Source organism: Mangifera indica, unplaced genomic scaffold (assembly GCF_011075055.1).
Source record: "Mangifera indica cultivar Alphonso unplaced genomic scaffold, CATAS_Mindica_2.1 Un_0037, whole genome shotgun sequence".
Classification (NCBI taxonomy): domain Eukaryota; kingdom Viridiplantae; phylum Streptophyta; class Magnoliopsida; order Sapindales; family Anacardiaceae; genus Mangifera; species Mangifera indica.
In genome coordinates this window covers 112,957-131,280 of record NW_025401129.1, presented here as the reverse complement: position 1 = coordinate 131,280, position 18,324 = coordinate 112,957, and the positions used below count along the sequence as shown (strand labels likewise).

Below are 18,324 nucleotides of genomic sequence, written 5' to 3'. Positions count from 1 at the left end.
CTAACCAATCAATCAGTGAACTTAATCATAGAAATTATTCAACAATGTAAGTCAAATTGCAGCTTATTTTTTTCATATCCGTAGCTGTCAATTGACTCTTCTGATAAAAGGGATGCAATAACTCATTACACAAAATGATGATAATATACTTAAATATGATCTTTAATATATGGATAACTAATTAAATTGCAGTCTAAATGGTCTGTCTGTGACCTCAGTTTTCTACACCCCATTACACAGTAGAGGGAAGAAGATGAATTTACAGCTCTCTGGCAAAATAAGAAGGCACAAATGAGCTGATATTCACCTCAAAAACACAGCCACTATATATAAACCAACACTTCCACTATACAGAACCCAAACTTGTAAGTTTTCAAGCCTCTTCTCCCTATATTACTTGGTCTATGTCCAGTATTTCCTTCGCTTCAATGTTGGTTGAACATTCCACATTTTTTGCTTCTTTCTCTTTGTCAAAATCCTCTCCGACAGTATTGCAAACGCCTGGAAATTCCCCACCATCACCTTGAGAGCTTTTGCTCTTGGTAGGGGTCGTATTAGTCTTTTGTGGTCTGGTTATGGTCAATATCAGTTTCCTGTCTTTCACTATCAATTTGTTTATGGAGTTGTGATCATCCCCTTTCGAACCGCAATCTTTTCCAGGTGCATCGATCATTGGTTCACCATGGGTAATAGTTTTGTCAAGTTTAGTACCATTGGCAGAAGCACCAGCTGATTTTCTAGCCTTCGCTTTGGATGCAATGGCATGATCATTACTCCTAGAAAACCATGTTATTAGCTAAGGGCCAAAAATACCAAAAACTGATTCATAATTCATTCAAGATTATAGACCAACCTTTTCAAGGATGAGGCCTTCACTTCTTTGACCAGCTGAAACTTTGTCTCATGTTTTTCCCTCTGCGATCTGCTCATGTAAAGAAAAGAAAAATCAAAGATGTATAAGCCAAAGGAATTGACCACAAAGAACAACTACATTGGGATTTGAGCGAAAAAAAAAACACGTTCATTGAATGATAAAACAAAAGCATTTTAAGAATACGATGTGACCAATTAACAAACCACAAAAAATACATCTTATACATCTTGTTGCATTACAATATAAAATTGGTGACTACTCTAGTGCAAAAGAACAAAAGGTACAAAGTATACTCCCGTGTTGGATGTTTAAACCTTAAAATATAAGACTTCTGCAAGAAGGCAAAAGTATATCTGATGAGCAATACTTACATATGGGATGAAGAATCAGATTTTAGCACATCAATCTCTTGTCCCTGTTTATAGTATCAGTATGTTACATGGGAATTGCTAACATAGTAAAGAAAATTAAAATTGCACATAATAGCAGAAAACTCACCTCTTTTGACAAATCAACATCTCCAACCAGTTTAAAACGTTGTCTTTCAAGATTCAATCTCTCTACATGCCCATCAGCATATAATATCTATGCAAAATCCACAAAAAGAAAGAATTTTTAACAACACATTAGGTATTAAATGATAGACCATGGATTATAGGCAGTAAGAAACAGCACAATGACTTGTAAATTAACAAGACCTTTGGTATAAATTAGATTATCCATATCGTATTCGAATTCATTTTACCTTGTGCCCCTTTTTTATGCAGTCATAAGAATCAATGACACCTTCATAAAACCTGTAGAACAAGAAAAAGTGCCTCATGAGAAAAACAAAGTTTCAACTTGTGTCTTACAAATATCCATGGTGAAAGATAAATACAGCTACGGGGCAAAGGGCTCAAAATTCCATAGTCACAAATATACAACATCATTGTATCCTTAACAAATGAATATTCGTGAACTCTGGGTAGCTCTGGAGACCTTGGGAACACAATGTTTGCCAAACATACAAAGCACCAAGAAACAATAAGTGACATTACAAAAGCTTTGCCCCAATCCATCACCAGATGAAGACCATGCATTTTTTAGTCAAGTTTCCTCCATGTCAGAAGCCTTGCATATAGTATGCAAGACTTTGCCCACTCATTCAGTGAGTTGATGTAGCTACATCACATGCAATACTATTGCTAGGCAGTTACCAAGCCTTGAGTGTTAGTCTAACAATCTCCAGCTACTAGTTCCTTCTTAGACAAGCATTATGTGTTAGAACCTAAATGAATTTGTAAAGAGATCACGCTTAGTCCTGTAATGAAATGGAGGCATGATTGTTCTGGATCGTAACACAACTATAGGACATATGCAGGCTTACTTGATTAATCTCAATCTCCAAATTGACCGTTAGGAGGTGAAGGATAATTCTAATGTTTTAGAGAATGAGACTTGGAATTGCAGAAGCCAATGAAAGCAATCAACTTGCCAAGACCAAAAATAAATAAATAAATAAATAGAAGACAAAGAATTTTTATTTAAAAAGAATATTACTCAGCAAATTATGAAGCAAGGTGCACTGAAGTACTCACGTCTTGTCCATTGGCCATCAAACCTTTACTCTCTTACCAACCAATTGCTCACTGTGCCACGCATTTCAGAAGCCTGAATTGGAACAATAAACAAACATAAAGATGCAGAAACATGACATTAAGATTAAGAAGAGATGAAGAGATACAGAAGGGTAAAGCAAATAAAATACTATTAGATCAAAGAAGATGATTTGAGGAGTAGTTAAGGCAATCCACAGAATAAGCCAGTATAATTAACTAAGGGGACCATATGTTCAAAACAAGCAAGTGGTTCAGCTTCCTAAACATCTGATGAGAAAATCCTGAGCTTCAGCGTACAAATAAGCTACAACAAAACACTGTTCCACTGGGATCAAGGAAACAAAGGAGAAAAGAAAAAAACAAAAGCGTTTCTAGATGAATGTAGACAGTACTTATTTGCTCTATTTGATATTTTATTAACTAATTCTGAGTTTTTTTTTTTTTATAAGTGACGTCTAAGGGATGGAGATATCAATGCTACTCTTCTGCAGTTTGTGAATAATAACAAAGGTTGAATAATTTAGCTAATGGATGTTATATAGCACTATAGCAAAAGATGTCAAAATAATTCTTTACTGGCCACTTCTAAGATAAGAATAAATGATGTCAATATCTTTCCAGAAAATGATGTCATGTCAAAATTACCAGCTCCAGAGCAGACGAACAATATGAATTCATACCAATTCCTCCCCAGCAGTACACTTCCTCTTGACTTTGGTTTTAGGAGTTTCCTCTGAGTGATTTCTATCTCTATTTGATGATTTAGATGCAGTATTCCTCTTCTATATGGTTGACAAGCAGGTTAAAAACATTAGAGCTTATATCAGCCGACATTTATAAAGAAACCAAAAGAAGATAGACAAGTCATAGACCCCACAAATAAGTTTATTACTGCTTTCTTCCAGGAAGTGTATTTCTTCTTGATTTCTGTGATAGGAGTTTCCTCTGAGTTATTTCCATCTCTATTTGATGATTTACCCACAACTTTAGAAGTTCTCCCCTCCTTCATGATTGACAAGAAAGGAAGATAATGTGAGAGCTTATAACAAAACAAAGACTTTACCAATTAACAAGATTTTAAGAGAATAAAACTCCTCTCTTTTTTCCGTACCTTAGTATTAGATGCATCAATAATACCATTAGCTGAAGCAGTGACAATCAAACTCCCTTTCTTGACATCTGTCTGGACTGATGGCTTGTCCTCATTGATACCCTTTCCCCTTGCCTTAATAGCTGGCAGGTTTTGTGGTTTTCCCTTGAGACCACTTGGGACATCAATTTCATTCTCCAAAACTCCACATTGAGGAGCTGCAGCAGTCTCTTCACTAGCCCTTGCAGCAAGTTCACCTTCTAATGAGCACTTATGTCGTTTTATGTCTTTGTCATGTCTGTTTTCAGGCTCCTTTTTCAACATAGAATTTGCAGATCTGATCAATCTCACTGAGAGGGAATTGAGATCACCATTTTGATCCTCCATGCTCCGTTTTTTTTTTTTTTGGCCAACCCCTTCGAGGATGACTTTCCTCATTAATGTGGCTTTTTGTGGTTGGGGAAGAAGCAGGTTCACCCACATTCTTTTCTGTTGGCAGAAAAGCTATCTTCTTGGAATCTGGATCTACAGATGGTGAATAATGAAATTCCTCATCATGAGATCTTTTGCGACCAGGTAATTCAGAATTTTTTCTTCCAGTACAAATCCTAGAGTGGTCATAGCCTTCCTCTGGATTCATCAAGGAATTAGGTTATCTACCCCTTTTCTTCCAAGCACTCTCTGGCTTGGTATCTGACTTGACATTCCTCACAGAGTCTAAATTATCAGGTTCAGCAATGCCTTTCACATCAATACTTCTGGAATGGTCAGCATAAGTACACTGCTCAGATACTTTTGAGGTCCTATTATCTATGGATTCATCATTCCTAGATGGAGAAGTTCCATTACACTTCATTGTCTTGAAAATATTATCCACACCGTGGCAAACTTCTCCATGAGAAACAGAATCTAATCTGTTAGTCGTCTGATCAATAGAAATTTGAATGTAAGTTACAACTATTATAAAAGGATTATTAAAACAACAACAAAAATAAAAACAAAATATATAGCAACAGTTCAGACATAATGTCATCAAGGTCATGTAATATCAAAAAGCTCAATTTTTCATCTGCCAGAAGCATGCTAATGCAATTTATCAAAATTTTTGTCCTGAATCATGATTATTTTCACAGAAACTGCTCTTATTTCAGTGCTAATGATATGACCGACGGTCTTGTATGCATTTCAGGAAAATTCGATGGCTATGTATGAAAATATGTTTCACATTTTTGTAACAAGAAAAAGATATAGATCAGGCACAAGGATTTACAAGTGGAATAGAGACCTCCTTCATGATCAATTTTAATGGCCACTTAATTCATCTACTGGATTTTCAAGAGCATTGACCTGGTATACCAGTTACATGATTCAAAAGAAACCAGATTTGTCCAAGAAGTTTATCAGGCATTTAAAAACATAGTGATGCATGTTTATACAGCCAGTATTAGCACCAAAAGGGTCAAGTTGGATCAAAACAGCCATTGATTCCATCCAGAGTTTTTATGATGGATTTAAACGACACTTAAAAAGCTTGTTCCACAGTGAGAAAGAGGTATACAAGAGTTTATGACCCAACATCCAATTCTATTCTTCCAGCAATAAGACCAAGGATAGTTTAAGGCATTGCTATACTAACGAATAAGAATGTAGCGTATACATGCCACATGGAAAGAACATGTACCAAAAAATAAGAATGTAGCATAATACCTTACTCCGTGTGTTTAAAATATTCATGCACTGAAAATAACATCCATAGACTCTACAAACATTTTGATGCGTACCTGAGCAATGCTTCAGAACCAGAGCAATTCCAGGCAGAACCACACCTCACAACTCAATCACCAATATGGAAGTAATGCAGAAGCAAGCACTTACAGCCAGAAACAGAACATGTATTTGTAAATGGATGCAAAAAATACTAATTGTATTGATTGATTTTTTTAATTTGGTTACAATATTCTCTCATCAATACAAAGACTATTTCTCAGCTAATACATAGATAGTTATCAAAGTACAACACCGGAACAGATTACACTCAATAACACCAGCTTAGAACAAACAGACTTGATTCCCCAAAATCCACAAAAACACAAAATGCAGTGCACCAGCTTCTTTCTTGCTCAGCTTCCGAGAGGCTGGCTCTCTCCCACCCACATTCCTGAAATTTTTCCTTCTGCCTCTGCATTTCCACCCGCTCCCTTTTTCTTCCTTTCCTCAACTAATCTCTTCTTCTCTTCCTCTAATGATATGCCACGTCTCTCTTTCTCCTGTTGTTGATTTGTTAGTATAGTTGAGACCCTCCTCTCTTCCTGTTTGCTACCAACTGCCCTCCCCTCTTTATTTTTTTCTTTTCCTAAGAGAGACATAAACATTAGTCCTAACACATTTTCATTATAATTATATCATCACCCTATGCTGCTGAAGTTGCATAACAAAGTCCTCTATACACATCTCATACAAATTAGTTGACCAGTTTATATATATCCCTTACTAATCATGAACATAGCAGATGCACAGCACTGTCCTTTGCTTTAATTTTCTGCTGGCCATTTTATAATCGTCTCTAGCTGAAAACCTTTTTTGTGTTCATTATATTATAGAATCTATTCACTTTCTTCTATTCAAAAATCCAAGGAAAGAGGAAAACGCCCAAAACAAGAGCAGCTAAGAATCAAGATTAGCTTCAGGAAATTATTAGAGAAACAAACTTCAAAGATTTAAATTCAGTAAATGAAATCAAAACTAAATAAACAGTGTATTCAATCAAAGCAAAAAATTGCATGAGGGTAAGACAACATCTCCAACATGGGAATGCCAACCATGTACTAGTGATATGAGGAGAAACATACCAAGTATTTCCCATTACAATCAAGACCCTGGAGAGTTTTATATTCATTTTTGCAAATATGGGAAACTATCTCAGCATACTCATCCAAAGCAATGCCTCTAGACTGCACTGCATCCATGAAACTGGATTTAAGCTTAGCAGCACAACTAGTGATAAACTTCTTTCCTAGCTTCCAAGAAACAGTAGAAACATCCTGAAATTTCAGAACAGAAAGGACTAAATAAAAATTAGAAAAAACAATTAAAACTATGACCAGAAATTATTGAACAAGAAGTAATTACTTGATTCTCCTTTCGGACACTAGCTAAGAGAACACTGAGAAGATCCCAGGAAATATCTTCACTTTCATCTATGACCAGGGTCATAATTGTTTCCATGGATGAAAATACAGCATGTCAATGGTTGGACCTTAGAATTAGCAGGAAAACACCATTAGTAATTAATCACTAACGGAAGATGTAATTGATAGTTGCGGTGCTAAGAAATGAAAAAGGACATCAAGTTCTCGACTACTACATAAGTAAAATGAGAAGCAAAGACTACCTCAGCTTACTACAATAATAAAATATTTTGAGAGACTTAGAAAATTAATTAAATGGTGCCAAAATATCTCTCTACCATAAAAGTCTAAGAGCTGACAACTACCATCCTATTCACCAATACAAAACGGTAAAGAGCCAATGTTGCATTTATGTGAATACATCAACAAGCACATGACTTTAGTTCGCCTGAGTATAACTGTACAACTAAATCATAGTCCAAAAGTGTATGGATCATACATAATTCACCTTGGTCTTGCCTTGTCGAGCCCAATGCTCCATAAATATGAAAGCTCAGTTGACTTTTGGGCATACTATCATCAATATGGTGAATTTTATATTATAACTCCATGCACACAAATTGACTAGGTTCTAAACATGGATTTTGTTCCAGCTATTATAGTTCCATAAGTTCAAGACTGAAACTGAATGTTATGATCCCATAAGTTGAACAACTTTGTCTAGCTGTATGGAATATTCATATTAAATATTCAAGCCATGGGATATAACATCAGTTTGACCTTTACATCAAACAGGGAATTATCTTTGAGGAGTTTATAGAAATTGGTATGAGTTTTAACATCAGTTTGAAGAGATAGAGAAAAACAATAAACAATATGGACAATGAACTTACCTAATGAATTTTAGGAAATGTTGAAACATCTCAATAATCAATGTATCACACTCAAGGTCCAACATCACCAAGCATGAACTTACATTCGCAACAGTGTCAAGAATGGAAACTGCCTTTGTATAACAATGACCAGAGACATGTGATAATTTCTCAAAAGCTGCAACAGACAGCTCAAAAATTTCCTATCCACCAATAATTTTTAAACAGAAAACATAAGAGTCAACAAAATCATCCTCTAACTGCAGCTCATCAGTTACAAATTTCTGTTTAGATTGAAAATTTTATCAGAATAGCACCTTCATAATGTCATCATCATAGGGAGCCTCTGGGGCTGCTATTCAGGTGATTTCATTAATGCAAGATGCAACTGATAGCCTCACATCTGTGTCTGAGTACCTCAGTAGCTCATCAGCAATTAATGCCTCCATTGACGGTAGAAGTGCATCTTGCATTGACCTTGGAGGTGCTTGTTCCACATTTGCAAGCAAGTGCTCAGCTTTCTAGCAAACAAATCAAACCAATAGAATTAACCCAAGGAGTTTTGTTTGAAATGAAGCAATGAACGAGAAGCAAGAAAAATCCATAAGGAAGCTATGGCACTGGTGAAGCTTGGCAAGTAGCCAAGATAGAGTTAATAAAAGCATTGTCAGATATGAAGCTCAAACTACAACTAGCCCCTGTTTTAAATAAGAACTTCCCAGAGTGAAAACTATAAAAATTACACTTTAAATATCAGTAACCAAAAATCCAAGTACCATAAAAAAGAAGCTCCTATCACAATAAAAATTATTAGCTTAAAGAAACTTTTAAACTGATTCAAAAAGCAATCTTAATTTACAAAATATGCCAGAAACTGATAATATAAAACCATGTAAAGATAGTGCCATTGAATACTTCGAAAGAGCCCGTTAACTTCTTATCACTGATTCCACAAACAAACATCTATTTTCATTATGGAATAGAAATTGAGGAACGAAAATGAATTTAAATGAAAAAAAATCAAGTCCTAATACAAACATATTATACCATACTACAAGAAATGCAAAAAGGAAGCTTACATATCACCCAAAAAAAATCACCATTTGACACTTACAATACTTAGCTATACTGCAATAACATGCACTTGAATATTCTGAATGAACATGTAACCAGGATACAAATTGAAGCATATATTGAAAACATAGTCTGTTTGTAAACACCTGAAAACCCAAATAATACCCAGTTGATAATTTAACATTTCATTCAAGAATCAGAGAACCCAAAACATTACAATTGCACACCAACATTAATAAACAAGAATACAATCAACCCATTTTCACAAAAAATAATAATAAAAATAAAAAACTGGTCATTACATCAAGAAGAGCGGTAAGTTCATCAATGGCAGATGGAGGACTCAGCAGCACATTCCCGACCTCCTTAAGCTGTTCCTCGTGCTCCACATCTCTCCCTGAAGAGCCCATTTTCAATCCCACAAAGAAAAAAAAAAAAACACCCCTAAAGAGCACTAACTTTAAAAGGCTGACACTTAGTTAACACTTCCAAAATGAAAATGTTGATTACTAAGTGAAACCCCACAAAGGAAACAACATACTTGCAGCTGTTAAACACAATCACTTGCCTAAAATTTACCCAATTCAAGAAATAAAAATAGGAAAAACAAGCAAACAGGAGGCTAAGTGTTGACTGTTGACATGCAGGAAGGAAGCACAGAACAGAGCCCAGTTTCGGATTCTGCCCACTTTATGCATTCACTTTGGCACGTTATAAGTTACTTTTACATCCGTTGCTGCGACTTTCGCCACTCGCCGCCTTCGGCGCTTCACTTTTTGGTTTGACAAAGAGTGCGTCTGGCCCGGCCACATTGATAATTTGTGACTAAATATAATATTATCCATGTCTTGGTAATAAGGATTTGTGTTTAACGCTGCCGACTGAGTATTACTGAAATGACAAATTTCCATCCCTCCGCAAACTTTGACAGCTAAAATCGATACTTAAGGGATGCAAACTTATTTTTACAACAATTCAATATTTAAAATAGACTTTTATTTGAGAAGTTTAATCAAATAACCGTTCAATTTACTTCTCAACAGCACATATGATTATACATTATTCCGAATTAAATTTTAAAATAATTTCTGGAATTTTCAGTATCGATAGTTAAATTTTTCATTAAACTTAAAAATCCGTCCAAATTTTCAGTATATTCAAATTCAAGGAAAGCTTGTAATATGATAAATTGGCATGTTCTAAGTGTCAACTTTTGCTCAAAACATAATTGCTAGATCCAGCCAAAAACATGAAAATGAGATGTTCAATTGCAATTAAGCTAAACAAAACACTGAGGCAATAACTGAACACTCGAAAAAAAAAAAAAAAAAAAGGAATTCTATCGAGCAAAACAGCCCACAAATTAAACAAAAAACAGAGGTCTCTATGAATATCATCTAATTATGACCCCCATCAAATGAGTTTAGGACCATTTGAAACTACTCAGTGAGACTTAACATGCTGTTGGACAACATTAAGACCATCGCTTTCCTCGCCAAAGTCCTGAAAACCAGTAACAAAAAAGTTAAAAACACCATTTAGAAGACAAATTATTATCATGTAATATACCATTGTCCAATGAGATCAATTCACACCTTCACAACAACACAGGAACAACCAACAACCTTCCTGGCCTTTCCCTCAGAGTCAATTTTACACAACTGCAACCAAAGCAACATTAACATACATTAACAGTAGTAATAAACATTGTCAATCTTCGAGTAAACAACATGTTGCAAGTTGTAACAAAAAATTCAATGCAAAACCAATAAAATAAGAAACTTTATAATGTGAGAAAGACCGATAAAAATTCCTCCCAACTGAGTGGTATCATAAGATTATGATTTTTACACAGACTACAAACAATTGGAAACCTGATTGGGAAAAAAAAAAAAGAATTGTAAACTGTAACCGAGGAAAACAGCTACATATGATTTAGATTAGATGCCAAAGCCTATTTTACATTAATTGAGGTGACAACAGCAAAAAAGTGTTACTCTACAAACACAAAGCAGAAAGGTAGTCAGTTTTCTTTTAATCATGGCATTTTTTCCACAGTAACTAAAACTATGCAATGTCCACAAAAGCAACCACGACTCTCCTTCAACCATTCAAACAAGAACCAGATGGAAAGTTACATTATTTTATCTCTGCACTAACATCATTTGACAAAAAAATTGACAAGGTAACACAGTAGGGATATGATATGCTTGCAACATATGACTACCATCACAAAAGATATGATAAAGCAACGAAGACTTTTTTGCAAACTATAAAGGAGAGTAAAAGATCCTGGACAGAAAAATCAACAATTCATAATACTTACACCAGCCCACTCGCCAAGGGTCTTTGCACTAGGAACTGTCAGCAAGCTCACATTGTGGTCAGCACAAAGAGCTTTCACCAACTTGACATAGTCAGGCTGGTTGCAGTCCTCTGCCAATACACACAGCTGGGCTGCATGCTTCTCAATCACTTTTGCACCTTCATGCAGGCCCCTAGCAAGCCCACCATGAGCAAGTGACTTTCTGAGCACAACCTGCAATGCCGTCATGAGATCCATTGCCTCACCCAGAGGGACTGGGGTGGTCTCAGCTGCAGGAACAACCTCTTCACTGCAAAATTAATTTTCCAAAATCAACAAAACAGTAATAGTAAATTCTAACATACATTCGGAGCACAAATCACTTCAATTCCCAAAACACAAAAGTTCAATACTAAGCCCCAGATTTTGGCTTAAACCTTGCATCCAAAGTAGGTTCTAATCAAGGTTAACCAAACAATCCACCACTAAACAAGCAATTTCCTATCAGATCAAACACTACATCCATTAATATTTTACAGTGTTTTAAAAAATAAAACAACTTAATTTAGCAAACTATTTATTTCCCATAAACTCTGAAAAAAATTGTTAACAAAAGAATCATAACACGCAAGAGTCTATACTGGAAAATTAATTTCAATTAACAAAACATTAAAAAACATAAAGCACTTAAACACTATTTGACAAATTCAAATCTGTACAACCTCATAACATAAGAGTAATTACATTTAATGTAATATAAAAAACCCACATACATAAAAAATTAATGAAAGTATACTTACCCTGACATTTTTGTTGTTTTAGTTCGGATGTTTAACAGATTTCCTTCCTGAAGAACACAAAAACCCAGATCGTAATTTTAAGAACAACAAATTTTATTCAGAAAAGTGAAGCATACCCTTGAGAGTAGATTCAAAATAAGAGAGACAGACAGACCTTGCAAGTGAGATAGTGAAGAGTCCCGTGACGGCGAGCAAGTGGGATGTGAGGAAGAAGAAAAGCGATTATATACAGACTCTATAAACCCTAGTTATATTCGAATTTACGAAATTGTCCTTCAATTTTGGGCTATGAACTGGGCCTGATATATCGTCTTGGACCACCACAGAAAACCCATACTAAACTTATATGAGTTGGAATTCTAATTTTGTGAATACAATTCTAAATTAAATATTATTTTTATATTATTTTTTTTCTATTTTTATTAATTCAACAAAAATGTTGTGGAGGAAAATTTAAAATAATAGACAAGCAAACTTATGCCAATTGAAACTATACATTTTAGAAAGCAATACCCTTGAAGGGTATTTTAATTATACACCTTCTCTATTATTAAGTTCTAAAAAACCTGATTTCGACTTACTATTTATTTTAATTAGTAAATTTCATTAACTGAAAAGGTAAAAAGATCATTTTGTATATTATTTATACAAATTAAAGATGGAAAAATGTTTTTAAACCAAGGCCAAAAGATTTATTTTCACCCAAGATTTAGTCTATTTTCAAACTTTCACTTATTAAGTTTCGAAAATCTAAATATCTACCTATAATTTAATTTTTGTTAAAATTTTTTATTAGTTGTAAGATTAAAATTATTATTTTATCAATAATATTAAAATAAATAAAATTTAATCTTATTTCTCAATCTTAGTTTTAAAAACTTACAATTTTTCTTCAACTTCAATTTTAAAAAAATATATTTTCCTCTTAGGGTTTGCATTCTTTCTCCTTTCTTTTTTGACGATCGGACTTCGGTCGAGATTGTTTTTATCTCATCCTTCTCTCTTTATCACCAACAACAAAGGTTGATGACAAACAAAGAAGCCCCAACGCTTTGTCTTCATCAAATTGGCTCCAGACGAAGACAAATTGTATGATGAAAGCTTTGTCTGAAGTCAGTTTGATGGAAAAGGCTAATGAATCTAAAGAAGTTGGTTGGGGCTTCTTCATTAGCATCAAAACTTCTTTGTTTATTTTCGACTATCATTGTTGATGACAGAGGGAGAAGGATAGAATAAAAACGGTCTCACCCATAGCCTCATTGCCAAAGAAGGAAAGGGAAATGATGCAAAACTTAAGGGTGAATAAACTTTTAAAACTTAGACTATAAGAAAATTATGAATTTTTAAATTTATGATAGGAAAATAAAATGAAATTTTATTTATTTTAATATTACTGATATAATGATAATTTTATTTTTTATAATTAATTGAGATTTTTAATAGAAATTAAATAATAAATAATTATTTAAAATTTTAAAATTAAACCAATAAAAATTTGAAAATAAACTAATCTTTCGATGGGAATAAATTTTTTTGGCCTTAAGCCAAAGCTGCGGAAAAATGTTATTTACCCTAGGTTAAATTCTGGCTTATATTAGGATGCTTAAGGTAAAACTGTACATCATTTTAACCATAATGTGCTATAAAAGTAACTCTACTTAAATTTTGAGGAATAGAATTCCACCTTTCTCCTCTCTCTCCTCCTTTTTATTTCAAAAGCTGCAATTATTTTTATTCTCTCCTTTCGTTTCTTCGGGAGGCGAGCACTAAAAACAAAAACAAAAAAACCTGTAGACACCCCAGAAGCCCACGTCGAATTTTCCTTTTTCTCTCTAAATAATGTTCATTTCTCTCTCTAGAATCTGCATTTTTTCTCTCATGATTCGCCGTTCGAATTTTCAGTTTTCACTTTTTTAAGGTCTGATTACATCTTTTGTTAATTATTTGCTATAATTTTCTTACAATTGTTGTTTTTGTTGTGAATTATTGTGGACTTGATTCATTTTCGTAATTGCTTGGCCAAATTGGGATTAGTTTTTTTTTTTCGTTTGAGAAAGATTGTTACTTGTTGACAATTCATGGCTGAATTTTTTTTTTGTTTGATTTTGTGCAGATCTTGGTGGACTTGAGATTAGGGTTTTTTTTATGCAATCGCTAATTCTTAGTTCTAGAGAGAGTTTTGTTGTTGGTTTTTGTAGTTTTTAAGCAATGTCCCTGTTGCCAAAGGGCGATTCAATCCAAATTCGAGAGGTTTGGAATGATACTCTTGAACAAGAATTTGATTTGATTCGCCAAATCATTGATGATTTCCCTTATGTTGCAATGGACACTGAATTTCCTGGCATTGTTTTGAGACCTGTGGGAAATTTCAAGAACGGTAACGACTATCATTATCAAACTTTGAAAGACAATGTTGATATGTTGAAGTTAATCCAGTTGGGGCTCACTTTTTCGGATGAGCAAGGTAACCTACCCACGTGTGGGACGGATAAATATTGCATTTGGCAATTTAATTTTCGTGAGTTCAATATCAATGAGGATGTGTTTGCCAATGACTCTATTGAGCTCTTGAAACAAAGTGGGATTGATTTTAATAAAAATAATGAAAAGGGTGTAGATGCAATGAGGTTTGGAGAGTTATTGATGTCATCTGGGATTGTTTTGAATGATAATGTGCGTTGGGTGACATTTCATAGTGGGTATGACTTCGGGTACTTGCTAAAGGTCTTGACTTGCCTGAATTTGCCTGATTCACAAGCGGAGTTCTTTAAGTTGATCAAAATTTATTTTCCAACATTATATGACATCAAGCACTTGATGAAGTTTTGCAATAGTCTTCATGGTGGATTGAACAAGCTTGCAGAGTTGTTGGAAGTTGAAAGAGTTGGGATTTGTCATCAAGCGGGTTCAGATAGTTTGCTTACATCTTGTACATTCAGGAAATTAAAAGAGAATTTCTTTAGCAACTCATTGGATAAATATGCTGGTGTGTTGTATGGTTTAGGTGTTGAGAACGGACAAAATGTTCATTTAAAGTGAATAAGAACCGAAAAAGAAAGGTTTAGGAGTTGTTTATTCAATTGTATGAGTGTGCCTTACATCCACATATCCTTGTACACCTTTGGCAACAATTTGCGTAATTTATGAATATTCCTTATGTTGATTAATCTTCTGTTAATTGCCTTTTTGTAGCATAACTGTGGAATTTTCTCCTGGCTTTTTGTTCAGTCTAGTTTATTAATTTGTGCATTTTGTTGCACTTAATACCTATTATGAAAGGAGCGGCAAATTACATGCATAAGAGCCAAAGCAGATTGAACAAACAATGGTATGATGCAGCATATTTGCTAGTTTGAAGTAAATTATAAACTTTCTCTCCAAAATGATACTTTTGCTTTGGGAGTTTGATTGTTGAAGTTGAACTTTATGGAGAGCAGAAGTTCTTGTCTTTTTTATCCGTAACTTGGTGTTGTATGTTTTTTGTACTTATTTTGTATGTCTCAGTTGAAGAATTTCTTATTGATTGTGTTTTAGATTGACTTTTCTTTGCATCCGATCGGTTGGAGCAACCATCAAGTTTGGTATGGATTTTATGTTTTGATAGTCAAATTTGCATATATTAAAGGGAAGTTTCTTTTCTAATTCTTGTTTAGTAGGCTTGTTTCTCTTATGAAAAAGTGATGTTAGCCCCCTTCTATTTAAACTTTTGTTTATGGAGTCTCAATTGGTTAACCATCTCTTGTTTCAAATGACAACCCATTCCTTTTTCCAATCGCTATAAGTATTAGCTGCTCTCACATCAGTTTGTACTTAAGTTGCTAGGATTCGTAGTTTGTTCTTTAAACCACTAACCCTTTTTTAAGTTCAATCTCTCTGTTAAGCTTTTAGTATTTTCATGTAAGTTCATGGAATTTTCTTGTCTATGAACATTATCTGGACTCTATGTTTGTGTTCTAGAAATGCAATGTGTCGTTTTTTCTCTCTTTTGATCATATATTATATTTTAGTAGCCACACTGTGATGAAATGGCTTGATTGGTAGTTTTACTGACAATAAGCAGAACCTTTCTTTGTTCATTGAATGCCATGAATAATATCTTGTCTTGCTAGGTAGGGTTGCATGGAAATTTTGTCTGGCCAATGGTCACCTGCCAGTTTTGAAGGGAGTAGATATTCAACGGCTATTAATGTGTGATCCATGAGAACATATGAAACTTCTTTGCAGCATCTATTGTGGAGATCTCTCTGGGTTACAGGCTACACTGGCAGGCCGTGCTCTATGATTGGGAGATCGCTTGCTTGAGGTTTGGAATTAATTCTGCATTGCTATAGATATGTCTGGTAGTTTAGATTGTAATCCTAATATTACATTTTCCCCCACATTGAAATTTATTGTTGGTATGTTTCTGGGATTTTAAACATAATTGTGATGGACTATTGCATTTCTTGGATTTGCATAAATTTATTTCTGTTATGTTTCATTCTATATGACTTACAATAGTAGAGAAGATCTCTGTGACTGTCTTTATTTTCTCACTTGGAGTTCATTTAATTTATAATGACCTTAGATTTTTTACATTACAAGTCATACATATATGTTCTATGTGCCTATATTTGAAGTCTCTCCGTAAAGTAACATGGAGGTTTATTATGGCTTCAAAATATTATACTTCTCCAAATCAAGTGATTAGGGGAAATTTAACCCCAGTCACTATGTTATATTCTTCACTATTTCACTGCATTTATAATGGGAAATAATTGACCTCCCCTGCAGGTCAATTACAGATACAACATTATTTACTACTAAATATTTAGTGAAAATAGATACTGGTGACTTCTTATTGGTTGGTTTTCTGAAAAAATAACCCAAAAATCCCTCACCTTTCCCATTAACTTTCTAAATCCTTTATCCCTTAACCAGTAGTCACTAATATTTTGGAGTACAGATTTGCCTCAATGGGGCATCTTGACTGTTTGCTTTGGCCACCATGCTTGCCACATACCTACTTGTTAAATTTCCCTTGATTAGGCTTAAGCCATTTGATCAACAAGATATCATTGAAGGAGTGTAATTAGGGATACCTGACTCAACTCTTTATGTGCTTCTTGTAGCTCATCATTTTTCTGAAGCACTTTGGTGATAAGAGTTAGATTTAATTCCTCCAAAGAACCCAAATCCTCAACTTTCTCTGCCAACTCTTAATTCACCTCTTTCATCACCTGCACCGCGGCATCGTCTGCGTCTTCATGCTATCGCCTGCATTTTGCCTCTCAAGTCTTCAATTCCCATATCCAGTTTCCGTTTTTGATGCAACCGTTTTTCTAACTGCAGTATCTTGTGCAAGGCCTCTTCTTTCTCCCTCAAAAAAAAAAAAAAACTCATAAAAGGTTCATTTATGAAACAACAGAAATAGTATAATACAAAAAAGTTTGACAAAAAGATCTTTAATGCCACTAACTTCTCAAAATCAAATATTAAGTATAATATTTTTGAACTATATATTAAGACAAAACACCATTTGGCCATTAAATCATCATTAGAGGCCTACATAGAGAGGCAGGAGCAAACTTTCAACAAAAACATGTGTAGCTTGTCTTCTCCTCAAAACATCCTGCTCAAAGACATGGCCTTCTCATGGTACTCTTATTCCGGTTCATTTAGATTTTCGTTTGTCCTACCAATGTTTCCAGTCTGGCCTGCAAGAAAATATGGGCAGTCAATGTATACCAAGTACGCCTCTATTTGATGAACAATATATGCAGGCATGACCTACCCTAAAAGCGTGATCACATTTATTAGATATTTCATGTTTACTGAATAGAAAATCAGTAAAGTAAACAAAAAATTTTTCATTGATTAATAACCAATTTCAATTTAAAAATTGTAAAGTGGAATTCAAAAATCTAATTGGAAACACTAAATTTTCTACCCATAAAAAATTTATTATTTCCCAACCAAATTCATAATTTCAAGTCCCAATTGACAGCCTAGTCTATTGAAAAATATTTTTTCATAAAATAATAACCAATTTTAAGTTTAAAAGACGAAACATTGATAACCCAAATTTAAAAATCTAAACAGAAACGTACAAACTCACCACATACGATAAAACAAAAGATTATTATAAACAATTCTTATATAATATATATATATATATATATTTTTTAAATTTCAATATTTTAAAATTATGAATCTGATCAATTTTGCTGATTGATAATTGTCAAGGCGCAGGGAATGAATATGTTTTATAGTGAAATTATAAGTATAAACAAATTTTATAAATTTATTTGTATAAACTGATATAATATTTTATGATTATGTGACATCAGATGTTACCATATTAAATTATATGGATGAGTTTGTATAATTTATTTGTACATACAATATGACTTACTTATAAACACTAAAGATTGGTAATATGTCCTAATGTGTAAGTAATAATAACTCTACAAAATTTATTTTTATTAGAAGGCAGCAACTTTATAAAGGGCATGTACTAGGCATAGTGATTGTTTGTGGGATCATATTGCGATTAATAGAATGGAGAATGGAGAATGGAGAAGCCGCAGAGCACAAGCAA

General features: G+C 33.9%; 4 protein-coding genes across 8 annotated transcripts; 1 reads left to right on the top strand and 3 right to left on the bottom strand.

The window, feature by feature from the left end:
- Positions 1 to 135: 135 nt before the first annotated feature.
- On the bottom strand, positions 136 to 3,461 carry LOC123206459. 2 transcript variants are annotated; one of them, XM_044623673.1, is made up of 7 exons: positions 3,156 to 3,461; positions 2,455 to 2,527; positions 1,620 to 1,671; positions 1,373 to 1,459; positions 1,246 to 1,289; positions 854 to 922; positions 136 to 776 (listed from the first exon to the last, which is right to left on the bottom strand). In XM_044623673.1, exons 2-7 carry the CDS (start codon positions 2,463 to 2,465, stop codon positions 389 to 391), a joined length of 651 nt encoding a protein of 216 aa, XP_044479608.1. In that variant the 5' UTR covers positions 2,466 to 2,527; positions 3,156 to 3,461; the 3' UTR covers positions 136 to 388. The 2 variants fall into 2 exon arrangements, with proteins under 2 accessions (XP_044479608.1, XP_044479609.1); XM_044623674.1 differs by having other exon boundaries at positions 136 to 773.
- A 378-nt stretch (positions 3,462 to 3,839) lies between these two features.
- On the bottom strand, positions 3,840 to 9,722 carry LOC123206461. Of its 4 annotated transcripts, none has more exons than XM_044623677.1 (5): positions 8,942 to 9,722; positions 7,670 to 8,086; positions 6,695 to 6,821; positions 6,415 to 6,606; positions 3,840 to 4,490 (listed from the first exon to the last, which is right to left on the bottom strand). In XM_044623677.1, exons 3-5 carry the CDS (start codon positions 6,788 to 6,790, stop codon positions 4,218 to 4,220), a joined length of 561 nt encoding a protein of 186 aa, XP_044479612.1. In that variant the 5' UTR covers positions 6,791 to 6,821; positions 7,670 to 8,086; positions 8,942 to 9,722; the 3' UTR covers positions 3,840 to 4,217. The 4 variants fall into 4 exon arrangements, with proteins under 4 accessions (XP_044479612.1, XP_044479613.1, XP_044479611.1 ...); XM_044623678.1 differs by having other exon boundaries at positions 7,883 to 8,086; XM_044623676.1 differs by having other exon boundaries at positions 3,841 to 4,490; positions 7,587 to 8,086.
- A 79-nt stretch (positions 9,723 to 9,801) lies between these two features.
- Positions 9,802 to 12,000, bottom strand: LOC123206462 (40S ribosomal protein S12-like). The gene is made up of 5 exons (XM_044623680.1): positions 11,899 to 12,000; positions 11,745 to 11,791; positions 10,966 to 11,254; positions 10,235 to 10,300; positions 9,802 to 10,142 (listed from the first exon to the last, which is right to left on the bottom strand). The coding sequence occupies exons 2-5, from the start codon at positions 11,750 to 11,752 to the stop codon at positions 10,083 to 10,085; spliced, it is 423 nt and encodes a 140-aa protein (XP_044479615.1). The 5' UTR covers positions 11,753 to 11,791; positions 11,899 to 12,000; the 3' UTR covers positions 9,802 to 10,082.
- Positions 12,001 to 13,418: 1,418 nt separating this feature from the next.
- Positions 13,419 to 14,911, top strand: LOC123206454 (probable CCR4-associated factor 1 homolog 6). The gene is made up of 2 exons (XM_044623655.1): positions 13,419 to 13,662; positions 13,858 to 14,911. The coding sequence occupies exon 2, from the start codon at positions 13,953 to 13,955 to the stop codon at positions 14,781 to 14,783; it is 831 nt and encodes a 276-aa protein (XP_044479590.1). The 5' UTR covers positions 13,419 to 13,662; positions 13,858 to 13,952; the 3' UTR covers positions 14,784 to 14,911.
- Positions 14,912 to 18,324: the final 3,413 nt, after the last annotated feature.

Coding starts and splice junctions, on each gene's coding strand:
- LOC123206459 (XM_044623673.1), bottom strand. Junction 1,290..1,372: donor ATGTTGATTTGTCAAAAGAG/GTGAGTTTTCTG, acceptor TACTATAAACAG/GGACAAGAGATTGATGTGCT. Junction 777..853: donor AAGGCCTCATCCTTGAAAAG/GTTGGTCTATAA, acceptor ATGGTTTTCTAG/GAGTAATGATCATGCCATTG.
- LOC123206461 (XM_044623677.1), bottom strand. CDS start 6,790: ATGGAAACAATTATGACCCTGGTCATAGATGAAAGTGAAGATATTTCC. Junction 6,607..6,694: donor GTGTCCGAAAGGAGAATCAA/GTAATTACTTCT, acceptor CTGAAATTTCAG/GATGTTTCTACTGTTTCTTG. Junction 4,491..6,414: donor ATTGTAATGGGAAATACTTG/GTATGTTTCTCC, acceptor TCTATTGATCAG/ACGACTAACAGATTAGATTC.
- LOC123206462 (XM_044623680.1), bottom strand. Junction 10,301..10,965: donor CCCTTGGCGAGTGGGCTGGT/GTAAGTATTATG, acceptor CTTTGGTTGCAG/TTGTGTAAAATTGACTCTGA. Junction 10,143..10,234: donor GTTCCTGTGTTGTTGTGAAG/GTGTGAATTGAT, acceptor ACTGGTTTTCAG/GACTTTGGCGAGGAAAGCGA.
- LOC123206454 (XM_044623655.1), top strand. CDS start 13,953: ATGTCCCTGTTGCCAAAGGGCGATTCAATCCAAATTCGAGAGGTTTGG.